The sequence below is a fragment of the Limulus polyphemus genome, unplaced genomic scaffold (genome assembly GCF_000517525.1).
Source record: "Limulus polyphemus unplaced genomic scaffold, Limulus_polyphemus-2.1.2 Scaffold311, whole genome shotgun sequence".
Classification (NCBI taxonomy): Eukaryota; Metazoa; Arthropoda; class Merostomata; order Xiphosura; family Limulidae; genus Limulus; species Limulus polyphemus.
In genome coordinates this window covers 608,973-624,083 of record NW_013665921.1, presented here as the reverse complement: position 1 = coordinate 624,083, position 15,111 = coordinate 608,973, and the positions used below count along the sequence as shown (strand labels likewise).

Sequence of the window (15,111 nt, the reverse complement as noted above, 5' to 3'; positions counted from 1 at the left end):
CACTAGCCTTTCTTATGTCTAGTATAAAACGTGTTGAAACTCTTTATATATATATATATATATATAGATTAACTTTTCTATCATAACTGATTGTCATTTTAACAAGGTGTCATTTTTTGGGGAGCATACTCTTTAACGTAATACGTAACTTGAGTATTCTGTTGGTGTTACAAATCTATTTGAAATTTTCTTTTGTTTCTATACGTGTCATTTATTTGGTGTACAATTTGTGTAAGCTAACTTTATTCCTTTCTTATAAGCTTTAATGTGATTATAACTACGATACATATCAGAGTTATATTTTTATAATAGCATACAAAAAACAACAACTTCAAAGCAATAATATGTAAAGTTAAAATGTTGTGCCATTGTTTCTTTAAAGAAAATTAACATTTATTTCCATAAGGACACAGTGAACTTTGAACTTCGAAATAATCGAATCACTAGTCATTAAATAATTTAACTCTTAAAAACAAGCAATAAATTAATAAATTTTAATACATTTTTCCAATCATATTACATACAGAAAGATGTTGTTTTTCTTTTGACTCCGTTACTTCCGTACGTAAGTTACCACAACTAAAGTACAGAACTTTCTTCTGCACAATGATCTAATGTCCATAAGTTACCATAACTTAAGTACAGAACTTTCTTCTGCACAATGATCTAATGTCCATAAGTTACCATAATTTAAGTACAGAACTTTCTTCTGCACAATGATCTAATGTCCATAAGTTACCATAATTTAAGTACAGAACTTTCTTTTACTCAATGATCTAATGTCCATCAGTTACCATAACTTATGTACAATGTGCTATCTATGCTCTGCCCATCAAGGATATCAAAACCTTATTTTCAATGTCGTAAGCCTGTAGACTGTTGGGGATTCAGTAAAATATCGACAAAATACTTTTTTCTTCTTATGATTTAAAAACAATACAAATTTTAAGATGGCGAAGTTTTATTGTTAGACAAAAAGTATGAAAGCTCGTTAGATTTTCTAGGTTTTTAAACATATCTTGACTGCCTGGAATATGCTCTAATTCCATGAATCATCATAACTCCCTTTTCATTTCCTTGTTTATTCACGATGCTTAAAAAATCAGTAAATGAACTTTCAATGTTTAAATCAGTATGTCATCATTAATATTCTAATTGATTTAGAAATATTAAAGATTTCAAAACAGCGGAGTGAATACTTGAAATCACAATATTTGAAGCTTAATAACTTAACTGTAGTAGCAAGTAGTAATAAATGTTTGAATCTCGTTGAGGTATCCGTTGTAAATTAATTAATAACTATATAATTACTTAGATAATATGTCTTTCTCTTCCCTTTTCATTTAGTAAAATAATACAATTATTTTTTCTAATTACTGTATCTTCTTCTTCGTACTTTACAATGAATAAAACTACAAAACGCTAACCATAAAGAACGTCATAGATTTTTTTAGTGAAATTGAGACAAATAGCAAGCAATCAAAGATTTTCTCCAGTAATTATTGACATCGACTTTGATTGTTTGGGATTATCTTATAGCACGTGTAACTATACCCGATATTTCGAAAAATAATGTCCTACTTATTCTTTCAACGTTCTATTTATTATTTTGTTTTTAGTTCCACCGACGATCCAAGAGAATGGAACAAGTTCTGATGTCATGGTGAACGAAAGGTCATCAGTCAGTCTTCACTGCACTGCCTCTGGTTATCCCCAACCGAAAATATTCTGGAGGCGAGAAGATGGGAGAGATATTAACCTGGGATCGTTCGGCACAAAATCATATTCAGGCAAGTAAACGGGTTAAAGGTGGCCACTAAAGGAAATCTGGGACATTCCTTATGTTTCCAGACTTTTCACACCACATGTCGTAATATAAAAAATATTACTCCAACAAGACAGCAGAATCACATGCACACACATCACCATTCGACAATAACGTGCATGCAATAAAAGTGATGGTCCTCACACAAGTTTATTTTATATGACTGCAATTTCAGTTGACTGGAGGAAATTTATCCATTACAGAGGATCCATTTCTTTTGTTCAAATTCTTGTCCACGACTTTAGAATTACTGTGTTTTAATCGCGTGAAGACATAACAATTATCTGCAGGTCGCGAATTCGAATCCTCATCACCGAATATGTTCGCCCTTTTAACCGTGGGGGCGTTCTAATGTTATGGTTAATCACAGTATTCGTTGTTAAAAGAGGAGCCCTAGAGTTGGCAGTGGGTGCTGTTGACTAACTGCCTTTCCTCTAGTCTAGCAATGCTAAATTAGAAACGGCTAGCCCTCAAGAAACTTTGCGCGAAATTCGAAACAAACCAAACCTTAGCAGCTACATTATATTTTCTGTGTTTAAGCACATACAGTCATTGGACATTTTTGAAAAATATTTGGCTAACATTCGTGCAATTTTTTAAAGTTTCTAACTTTCCTCAATTCATTGCAAAGTATATATCCTTCAATTCGCTAAAACTACAAAAACGCTTCTTTTGTTGATTGGAGTTTTAAATTTTCCTCATTAAGTATAAAAAAATCTAATAAAAAAAAAGAGTATATTAGAAACATAATGTATATTGCTGGAGTTTTAAATATTTAAGTATTATTACCAATGCTTACAATTAAATTACTTTTACATTATATACTTACAGAACAAATCCTTTGAATTGAACAAAGGAAAAACGAAGAATTCAAAATCTAAACACCACAAAATATAGAACATTGCCTGTATTTTTACAACTGCTTATACAAAATAGTAGAACTTATAAGTCAGTGTTTTATCTTCAAGTGAGAACACAAAATATAGAACATTACTTATACAGAAAAAAAGAACTCATAAGTCGTTGTTTTATCTTCAAGTGAGAACACAAAATGTAGAACATTACTTATACAGAAAAAAAGAACTTATAAGTCAGTGTTTTATCTTCAAGTGAGAACACAAAATATAGAACATTACTCATACAGAAAAAAAGAACTCATAAGTCCTTGTTTTATCTTCCAATGACAGCTTAATATTTTTTCTAATAGTGTAAAAACAATAAAATGTTTTTATTCATAGTGAGCTTGACATGGCCTGGTTGTTACTGTGCTGGACTCGCACTCTGCGGGTTGTGAGTTCGAATCTCATCAACGCCACGGAGGCGCTTTAATGTGACGATCAATCCCACTATTCGGTATGATAACCCAAGAGTTGGCGGAAGGTGATATTGACTAGTTGCATTTCCTCTAGTCTATCACTTCTAAATTAGGGTCGGTCTGCTTTGGTAGATATCCGTCATGAACATTTTGGCAGAATTCAACAAACAATCTTCATAGCGTTTGGTAGCAAGATACCCTAGTTAAATATTATGGAACTACTTTTTACTAGGGTATCCATTGTACAAACATTGTCTACGTAATCTTATAAATATTTTACAAATTTTAAAATAACTCTATCAACTATAAATGGACTACTATTTCATGCCTAATCAAATTTTTATGTTCAAAATGGTTTATCCTCACTCTATATCTCTTTGTTTTGCTGTTATCATTTCTCCAAAACGGAATACACTGTTTAAAAACCTATAAATTTCTAACAGAGTTACAAAAATCCTGAAATTTCCAAATATAAATTATTTTACACCGTATTCATTTTACTGTATTTTTTTTTCACTACAGCGCAGTGATATATTAACATTTTGGGTATCATCGTATCATTAAAGGTATTAATGTCTTTCTTAAGGCCTAATTGGTTATCTAGTTCATTATTTTTGTTACTGATATAGGAGTTTTATACTTTCTTTAGCGGCCAAGGTTAAAGGGACCTTCTTGAACTTAACTCATGTTATCAGGATACATATGGGAGCTTACTTGTGCATTGCCTCGAATGGAATCCCTCCTTCAGTAAGCAAACGTATTATGCTGGATGTAAACTGTAAGTATTGCCATCAAGTTCTCTTTGTGTGTGTGTATATATATATATATATGAATGTCTGTGTTTGGTTATCTAGAAACCAGTCGAAATAGATAGGCCAAGTTAATGCAAGAGGAACAGAATTCTGTTCTTTGTCCTCTTTTTGGCATTCCTCAAAACAATACCTAATGCCGTGTCTTTCCACCGAGCCCCCTAACTTACCTGTTTAACCATTAGTCTATAACTATGTTCTCCTTCGCCATCTTTTGTTTGGAATATCCTTTGACCATCTTTTCTTTGGAATATCTTCTTTTTTTGAGATATGTCCAGATTGTTTAATTTTTCTGGTCTTGAACTCTACAAAGAAGTCCAGATGCAACCCTGGTACTGAAGACTCGACTTTTTTTTATGAGAATCCCTTTGTGAAGTCTGTAAAACCCTTTTTGAAGTACATGTCCAAACCTACTAACATTGTTAATACGTCTTGCCCAGTAAGAACAGTTTATGCGCATACGTTATAAAAAATCAAGGCTTAAGCTTTAGCTGAATTTTCTTACTGATGTTAGCACTTCTCCTGAGATTACAAAGGTTCTGAATGTAATCTTTAGCCATATTAATTTGGTGCGACACCTATTGACCACAGTCACGTCTTGCCGTGACTTCGGACCTCAAACATTTTTAATTGCTTTTAATTATGGTTGGAATACGGTGCTTATGAACGATTGTTACCTCACTACTCTTAATAATAAACAAAAAAATCTTCTAATGTGTTAATACTTTCCTTCAGAGTAGTACCACGTTAACAACGTATCACAGGCTGGTCAAAACTAGGGTCACTGACGAAAACAATTTCAATGCAAACACCATTCTTAAAATAATTCATGTACAATAGTAGTTTGATAAAACATATTTTATAATTACAGAATTATATAAGACTAGAATCATAACATCGATTAGATTTCTTAAAAGTTTAGTTTACTTCCAATCTACATATACAGCCCCCCAGTTGATCAGTGGTAAGTTTACAAAGTTCCAACGATAAAAGTTGTGGCTTGATTCCCCGTGGTGGACATAGCGCAGATAGCTTATTGTTAGCTTTGCGCTAAAACAAATTAAAGTCCTGCAAAGAAAGCCCAAACAATTTCAATAACAACAATTTTTTTTTTACTTCCGTATTCATTTTATCATTAAGTTTTATTTGTGCAGGGCCTCCAAATTTGTAATTTCTACGCTATACAGTCTTACAAAACATGTTTTCTAGAATTACTTCCACCTGTTTAAAGTGAGTAAGTTAGCTGTTCTGTAAAAGTTTTCAATAGGTGATCATTAAATACTTTTCAAAATGGGAATTTTCCGATAAAAGAAAACGAACAAACTTGTCTGTTTGTTTGTTTGTAATTAACCACAAAGCTACACAATGGGTTATCTGTGTTCTGCCCACCACGGGTATCGAAACCCGGATTCTAGCGTTGCAAGTCTGCAGACATGCCGCTGTGCCACTGTGGGGGGTCATTTTGTTTGTTATGAAGTACAAAACTACACATGGGACTATCTGTGCTTTGCCCACCGCGGGTATCGAAACTCAAATTTTAGCATTGTAAGCTGTGAGACTTACCACTGTACCTTAAGAGAAAGCTTCTTTATAAGCTTCATCTGTAAAATAGATACTGAAGAGTTATGTTCCATAAGGAAGAACTTTTAATGAGCGTAAATACATTGGAATTCGTAAATAGTGAATATTGTAGCGGTAATGGTGTATCTTTTGTCTTTAAGCATCTATATCAATTCACACTTCCTAAAGCCCCGGCATGGCCAGGTGGTTAGGGCGCTCGACTCGGAATCTGAGGATCGTGGGTTCGAATCCCCGTCACACCAAACATGCTCGCCCTTTCAGCCGTGGGGGCGTTATTATGTGACGGTCAATTCCACTTTTCGTTGGTAAAAGAGTAGCCCTAGACTTGGCGGTGGGTGGTGATGATTAGCTGCCTTCCCTCTAGTCTTACATTGCTAAATTAGGGACGGCTAGCGCAGATAGCCCTTGTATAGCTTTGCGCGAAATTGAAAACAAACAAACAAACACTTCCTAAAACTGTTTCTTGGAAGATTGTTTGTTTGTTTTTAATTATGCACAAAGCTACACAAGGGCTATCTGTGCTCTGCCCACCACGGGTATTGAAACCCGGTTTCTAGCGTTGTAAGTCCGCAGACATACCGCTGTGTCACTGGGGGGCTTTCTTGGAAGAAAAAAAAGATGTTGACTAGAATTTTAACATCAATAATCGTGTCCTTCATTTTTTTTGTGTGTGTGTATGAACGTCCGTTAGTGAGAAACTATAATCTATACAGAATGTGTGGTGTTTACACATGAATCATGTATCAATACAAATGTATATTACCCGTTTTATGATCCTACATCAGTATCTTAAGTATGATTTTAGGTATTACACGGGATGATTCTCCAGAAAATGAAATTACATTGAATTTGAAATGCCTAGAAATTGTATATATTGTACATAAGTCACAGTTCGATATCAATAGCACAACAACGTGTTAATGTATTTACAATGATTATCACAGTAATTGATTTGTTAATTTATTTTCAAGTAAAACGATTTGAATCAAATTTGCATCATAAATCAAGTCACTTTCTAAACGTATAGAAATTTGCAATATGTAATCTATCTTGTGTGATAATACACGATTTCGCACATTCAATTATTTTATACGACGTGTATTTATGATTGAGAGCAGAAGGTTTCAGGATTAATAAATTTCCTCAAGTAGAATTTGTGTGAACAATATTTTCCATATTTATAACTCAGTTCCTCCCCAAATTCGGGTGCCCAATCAAGTTATTGGAGCCACTCCAGGAAATGACGTAATACTGGAATGTAGGGTTCAAGCCTGGCCACGTCCTATGACCTCTTGGGTGAGAAATGAAGACACCCTGCTACTAGCGAGCAAAAAATATCAACTTACTGAAGTGTACGATTCCTATAATGTCGATATGAAACTGAAAATAAGCAATCTTCAAAAAGAAGATTTCAGTTCCTACAAATGTGGAGCCAAAAATTCGTTTGGTGAAAAAGAAGGGTTTATTCGTCTTCACGGTGAGTTCTCTTACGTTTTAATGTTCTCATTAAGCCTAGCTGTTTTAAATGTCATATAACATTACTTCAAATTATTTTATCTCACGTGTATTTATCAATGACAGCGACAAAGGAAAACTGGTAGCATCAGTTAATATTTAAATAGTATCGTATTGAAATACGTATAGAATAAAATGTTTTAACACTAATAATGGTTGGAAACGGCTTGAATGGGTAACGAAGAAAAACTTTAATATAAGTTTAACATAACAGCAAACGTACAACGTTTCGACAAGGTTTTTTTTCTTCATTACCCATTCAAGCCGTCTCCAACCATTATTAGTCTCAAAGTGGGTTCCTCGTTATCGAGTTTTAACACTAGTTTCAGGTCAGTTGGATCAACAGAAACCAAATGGTAGAAACTTACATTTCGTGCAAAAACGATATTAGGATATGGAAATAAAATGAATATCAAGATTTATTTGAACACGTTATGATCATATTTTAATATCTTGACTTTTTTTGGCAGCATTATAAGAAAATCTACTGAAAACTGTAAACAAAAACAAAACGCCGGAACTTTCTATCTATTTACCAAAAATACAAAATCACAGTTTGAGCGTTCAAACCAACTTTTAACAGAAAAAAGACTTTCATAGAGGATTTTGCAGCATTGTATAGAAATATCTAAGCAATTCAAGTTGAGGAAGGGTTGAAATACGGTAGTACTATGTGAGCATAATGATATAGCACTATGACTATGATATAAAGAAATGAATTTGCACTATTTAATAAGTGTTTTCATGTACGTCGCTTTATATAATTATTGTAACATAATTTATAAGATGTGAAATGAATTTCACTTTATTTGAGGTCACTTTGGGGTCACTACTATGGGGTCACTACTAGTACACACCTTGAATTTGTCACATCAAGTGCTGCAACAAATCATCAGTGAAAAAATTCTCTTCGTCAAGATAAAAATGCTTTTAAAGAAAAGAAAAAAAAGACAGACACAAACGTAATTGTAAAATCGTCATTCAGAGTGACCTGTATAACTCCATTAGCCTTTGGTCACTGACCTTGCCAATCTTCCTTTGTAACATAATAAATATCGTCAAACTATAATATTTGTGAGTTACATACATATATTTTCCATACCTTATTCATCAATGTTCCTCCTCATGTATTATATAATATTTTATGCCCCAACATCTTTGGCCTGCTAAATGTGATAACAATAGTATTTTATACATTTTATGATCCAAGAATTTTCACTAACTGTTTGAAACATAAGTATTAAGGAACTTAATTTAATTATTTTTATGCAATGAAAAAGTAAAATTAATCCATTAGGTTTTTGATATTTTAGGTTTCTAAAGTTATATAAGGGTTTTACATTATCGTCATGTATATGCGTGAAAAAGTTGTATTATAAAAAACAGATAGGTTTTTGCAAGCTTTCGAACAAAGTTATTCGTTCACAACTTGTTCTGTTGACGTTAAATAAGATAACAAACACCTTTGTTTTAAACCACTAAGAAGTGCTGTGTAATACATTATTCGGCGGTGTTGATGCGAATAACACGTGAGTTGTAAAATTGTGGTAGACATATTGGTATTTGTTGAATGTCACCAGATAAGCATGTATATGGAAATCCACTTTTTTCACCACTGTGGCTCTAAAGTTGCTATAAATATTTCAAAACACACATTCTATAGTAGAGTTTGCAGTGTGGAAAAATCAAGGGTTTCTGAGTTAAAGGTTAAGTCTCCAGCTGATTCGGAAACTTGATCTCTACAGAAATGTAAATAGGATCATGTATATTTTATTGAATAGATCTCGTAGAGTGTCGTTTCAAGGGGTAAATAATTATAATTTTGATATATCGGGTTCCCCGGTGAGTCAGCGTTAAGTTCACGGATTTACAACGCTAAAACTCGGGATTCGATTCCCCATGGTGGACATAGCATAACCAGTTTCTTGTGTTGCTTTGTGCTAAAACAAACAAATAAACATAACAATAGAACAAATAAAACTAAAGCAAGCTGTGAAAATAACTATATCTTTGAGAACATTAAATACGAATGGGAATCACTTGTAATAATTTTTATTAAAATTAGTTGTAAAATATTGGAGTAATTTATTTGTTTTGTAAATTAGTTTTTTTTTCACGATGTTGACACTGCAGCTGTGAACGAATAACTTCGTTCGAAAGCTTGCAAAACCCTATCTGTTTTTTATAATACAGCTTTTATGACTCTAATTTAAAACCCTTTTTTATAAACATTAGTATAATTTCTTTGAAATTCCTGTTTAGTGATTGATTTTAAACAATGCACTGTATAGCTAAAATAATTTTACACAATTTGTCGGAGATAATGCTATTTCTAAAGCATTTTCTCCTATTCATGCACCTGGCATGTGAAAAATGGAAATATGTCATCACCTGTGAAAAATGGTAACATGTGATCACATTGGAAGAGCACGGGAGCACTACTTGTGAGGTGAAAGGATGGACATTACCCCATTCACACACACACAGGAAGATTAAAAAAACCTGAGTACAAAGTACCAGTTTTACGCTTTTACTGTGTGTACTGTAAAGTTATAGTACAACCCGATGCAAGACCCAATCGTTATTGCATTTTCACTTTAGAAAAGTCCTAGAGCTACCTTAAAAATTTTACCCGCCCCTATCCAAAATTAAATCTCAAATAAAATGACGTTGTTTATGAAGCATATGTCTACAAGAAACCAGACAGCTTATTGTCGTTCCTCCAGTGATAAGCGTTTTTAAAGTGGCACAAAAATTGTCGTGAAAGTATTTCGGACGAGTTACGTTTGTTGCAGATTAGAGCTCCTCCAGTGATAAGACGTTTTTAAAGTGGCACAAAAATTGTCGTCAAAGTATTTCGGACGAGTTACGTTTGTTGCAGGTTAGAGCTCCTCCAGTGATAAGACGTTTTTAAAGTGGCACAAAAATTGTCGTGAAAGTATTTCGAAGGAGTTACGTTTGTTGCATGTTAAAGCTCCTCCAGTGATAAGACGTTTTTAAAGTGGCACAAAAATTGTCGTAAAAGTATTTCGGAGGAGTTACGTTTGTTGCAGGTTAGAGCTATAATGTAAGTTAAACGTATGGATAACTGGGAAAGACGCAAAGAGGACAGTATCATACTAACGCATTAGCACCATTATGCCGTGAGGAAATATCATCCTTGCACGAACTAGATGCCCGTAATGTATGATCTATCAAAACAAAGTATCTAGACACAAACCTGGGTCAACATTTTAGTTGCTCCAGGTTTGATGCAAGTACAAGTAGGAATTCATGCTATCCCATTCACAAACATTTCTCTTGAACTTCTTTGCTTTTGGGTTTTCTAAACAGACTCTCGAGACTCGTCGTCAGCGTACAGTTGATGGACTATGAAAAACATGAAAAAAAGAGGAGTAGGGACACATTGACCTTTGTGTATTAAGCAAAAATCCTTCTACAGTGAAAATTACGCTGCAGAACAATAGTCTATAACTAGGAACATCAGAATATCGTCGATGATGTAAAGGAGCTTTAAGGCTTAGGCACTCAATCTTGTACCATTACCATAGACCATAAACACTCCTACGTACATCATATTTGAATAAGGAAGCAAATTATGCTAATATAATGATAACTTCGCAAAAACAAAAACAACAAAAAAAGATTTATAAGCATAATAAAGTGATTTGGGGGGGGCATACTATATGTTTCAACAGAACATTGATCTGTCTTCTTTTTCGGAAGTACTATATGCTACCGAGATAATCATCCCATTTTTTTTTAATATTACAAATTACAGTGATGGTGACCCTATTCATAAGAATAGTTTGTATTACAAGGATATTTGCTCAGAATGTTATACGTAGTAATAAATATATGTACACTCGTAATCAACCGGTCTTGAGGGTATTTTATCCTTAACATGTGTAATAAAAAAAGAGTTCTTCTTTTGGAGAGATCAGGAAGCGAGTGTGATAAAATAAAATGAAAACACAACCACAATTACAGATAAAGGATGATATGTTTCAAATATCTCTAAGGAATTAGTCAAAGTATTCGTTATCAAAAAATCTTTCTCTTTACTGGACAACTGATAAATGCTTTGCGAATCGTTTTCATATTTGGATAAATAATATACAAATGTATTTTATCCGCGTTTACAAGTTTTGACACAATAACATATCCATACTCTCACTTTTGACAAACAACTTAAGCAGGCAAAATACTTTAAGCTATTCAATGTACGCCCTTAATTTTCTAAGTAACATTACTCTTAACTGTTTGTACAGTTTATTTGTTATTATTTCAGGATTCAAACCTCGAAATAAAATACAAATGATCCAGTGAAAAGTCACTTTAATTAAAATTCTCGGAATTTTCTTGGAACATTGCTTTGAATGCTATATCATCCGAAACAGTTGTAAAAAAAAATCAGTCATTTCATTGGAAAATAATATACTAAACATGACACTGGCGTAGGTTATCTAGGTTACTCAGAATAAAAGAAAATATATTTACCATTTTTTTAATGTTGCGGGATATAATCAGTAGTCTCCTGTTTATGAATTTATCAGTGCATGTGATGAATTAGGTTTCACACATATTTTAAAACCTTTTGTAACACAATTTACTCTTGTGAGCATGTGAGTAAACTTTGTGAAATTTCATGAAACTTGTGTCTTTAAAATGTCTGTAAATTGTAGCTGCGAAAAGTCGATCTTTTTATTTAAAAACTTTTGAATATTGCATATATGATAACGTTCCACGTTTTCGTTTCTCTACTATCAGTAGATTAATTATCTAAATCTCTGTGTGTGGTTAACTTTGAAGCAGTATGTATTATACTTATCATAAGACATTAGTATTAGAACTATTACATTTCTAACACTATCTAGTCCTTTGGGAAGCTTCAATAATTAGAAGAGTATATTATAATAATATTCCAACCAAACAGAGCTTTTCAGGATGGCTGGGATACGCTTCTAATTCTTGAAAATATCTAAGACACTAGATAAAGAATGCAGTGTTTAAAAGTTTAATAGGCTTAATATTAAAGTCTTATGACAAGTATTATTGGGATCATTCTTCGTCAGTTTGTAAAAGGCGCACACATCATTATACATTTCTGTTTTCAATCACATTTTGAAATTGACTTATCAATTTAACTTTGAACTTTTGTTAAAGACCCCTGAACTCAAGTAAATTAAACACATTTACAGAAATATGTTGGTTGCTCTGTAGAAACAGTTTATGGGTTTAGAAACCTTTTTTGATATGTCATATAGTAGTTATATTAGGGAGACCTGAGATACATCTGTTTCCATAGTTACGAGAGAGGGGGGGGAAGGAACTAAAAGAACGGAAGTTATGTTAGATCGATTTTCTCTTAAACTTTAATACCGGACAGGATACACTAACGCCAATCTTTATTTTGTTTATAAATGAAATGTGAAACATGGTTTAACAAAATGGGCGTGAGAAACACAACCAATGCTTAGCAGTTGACAAGCATTAGCTTTACAGTTTTACTCAACATTTTATATATCATACGCTTGTACAAAAATAACTAAAACCAGTCATGATAAGTCAAAATAATATTTTGGGAGATTACTTTTTTTTTTTTTAGTGTTTGCTAAATACATTAGCAAACTTTAATTCGCATATATACCGTTTATACAGTCTCAAATAAATATAAAGTAACTGTTCACATCGTTTATACAGTCTCAAATAAACATAAAGTAACTGTTCACATCGTTTATACAGTCTCAAATAAACATAAAGTAACTGTTCACATCGTTTATACAGTCTCAAATAAACATAAAGTAACTGTTCACATTGTTTATACAGTCTCGAATAAACATAAAGTAACTGTTCACATCGTTTATACAGTCTCGAATAAACATAAAGTAACTGTTCACATCGTTTATACAGTCTCGAATAAACATAAAGTAACTGTTCACATCGTTTATACAGTCTCAAATAAACATAAAGTAACTGTTCACATTGTTTATACAGTCTCGAATAAACATAAAGTAACTGTTCACACCGTTTATACAGTCTCAAATAAACATAAAGTAACTGTTCACACCGTTTATACAGTCTCAAATAAACATAAAGTAACTGTTCACACCGTTTATACAGTCTCGAATAAACATAAAGTAACTGTTCACATCGTTTATACAGTCTCAAATAAACATAAAGTAACTGTTCACACCGTTTATACAGTCTCAAATAAACATAAAGTAACTGTTCACATGCAAATTGGTGAGCCCCGAAATCGCCAACTTGTTTTTATATTGTTCGCTATCGATGAGACCCAAATATTGCTTATACGACCGAATAGCAGGATTTGATTGTTTGTATTTAAGCACAAAGCTACACAATGGGCTATCTGTGCTCTACCATGGATATCGAAACCCGGTTTCTAGCAGTATAAGTACGCAGACATACCGCTGTGCCACTGGAGGGGGGGGGCAGTGATTTGTGAACCGCTTCATATTAGGCTCTCTGAGATTATATATATGTATTTCTTTTTCTTTTTGGGGGTATGTCTAAAAGCTTTTCTTGTTATGTCATTTGTTTTCATTGTGGTTTATAGGGAAATCTGTGTTATATATTGTTTAGAGTGCCCAGATAATTCGAGACCTGTTGCCGTAAAAGTGTTATCCGCACTTTGATGTCGTAAGAGTGCTAATCAAATCCTGCTACCCCCCATTGGCATAGTGGTAAGTCTGCGGACTTATAACGCTAAAATCCGGGTTTCGATACCCATGGTAGGCACAGCAAAGATAGCCCATTGTGTAGCTTTGTGCTTAGATACAAACAAACAAATCCCGCTATTCGGTCATATAAGTAAATCCAAAAAGTTGGAAGAAGGAGCTGGTGGCCAGCTATGACTTCCTTCTCTTCTATCAGTTCAAAATTAGAGACACTTGTACACAGAAAGCTCTTGTGTAGCTTTACTCGGAAATTCTAAAATTAAACAAACATTGACCTACCAACGTAAGACACATCATTCAGTTATCTTTAAATCCTTTCCTGATGAGAACCACTTTGATGCTACGAAAAAGCCCTTGGCATTTCTCATGCCTGTCTTCAAGTCCACCGGTGGGTCCATCAGTGGTAAGTTTATGTACTTACTAAAATCCTGGTTCGTTTTTCCGTTGTGGAAGAGCGAAAATAATCCATTGTGTAACCTTACGGGTTATCTCTCTGAATTTCGAAGCTGGGTAGCCGGATTCAAATCCGCGCGATACCTCAAAATATACCCTGTACTTTTAGCTGATGGTGCGTTAAAAGAGTGGCAGTCAATCGCTTAGTGTTGATGGGTGGTTGGATGCTTCTGCCTGGTTGACTTTCCCTCTGGTCAGTAGTTCAGAATATCCTTAGTAGCTTTGCCATAAATACAAATAAAAAAGTATAAACCTCTATAAATAATTAAATAAATATTCCATGTGTCAAAATATACTGGTTTTTGCTGCTTAGGGAACTTTCTTATTGTTTTCCTGCTAACATATTGAAAACTCTAACTATAAAGTTTTAGTTTATTAACTTTATTTATTTTAATAATGTATTAGATTTATTAACACATTTTGATAGATTATTGAACTACATGAAGATATTATATGTTTGAATTTCTCTTGGTTGTTGGTTTTTACAGGCTTGGTTACCAACGTAAATAAACAAGCTATACAAACTGTACAAATTCATAAGTCAATGATTTATTCAATTCTTTTTCACCAATTCTGAAATATTGGATTAGTTTTTCACCTCAGGATTCCTAATAATCCTTAGAACTGAAATGGACCAAAACAGAAGATAAAATTTTTGTAACACATTTTGTCTTAAAATCATAAATAATATTCAACGTTAAACTGGTACACAATTAAAAACATTTTATTTAGGCCTATCTATAGCCTTCAAAAAGTTGACGACTCTACATGTTTCGACGTTACAACGTCATCCTCAGCAGTGAATTACAAGACAATACACAATTAAAAACATTCTATTTAGGCCTATCTATGGCCTTCAAAAAGTTGACGACTCTACATGTTTCGACGTTACAACGTCATCCTCAGCAGTGA

The 15,111-nt window shown here is 33.3% G+C and overlaps 1 protein-coding gene across 1 annotated transcript in view; it reads left to right on the top strand.

Moving 5' to 3' along the window:
- The first annotated feature begins 1,625 nt into the window (after nucleotides 1–1,625).
- Nucleotides 1,626–15,111, top strand: part of LOC106457283 (lachesin-like) — a 25,257-nt gene continuing 11,771 nt past the window's right edge. The window contains exons 1-3 of the mRNA XM_022383145.1: nucleotides 1,626–1,790; nucleotides 3,790–3,918; nucleotides 6,720–7,007. Coding sequence (XP_022238853.1) covers nucleotides 1,661–1,790; nucleotides 3,790–3,918; nucleotides 6,720–7,007 — 547 coding nt within the window. The 5' untranslated portion in view covers nucleotides 1,626–1,660. The remainder of the gene's footprint in view (nucleotides 1,791–3,789; nucleotides 3,919–6,719; nucleotides 7,008–15,111) is intronic.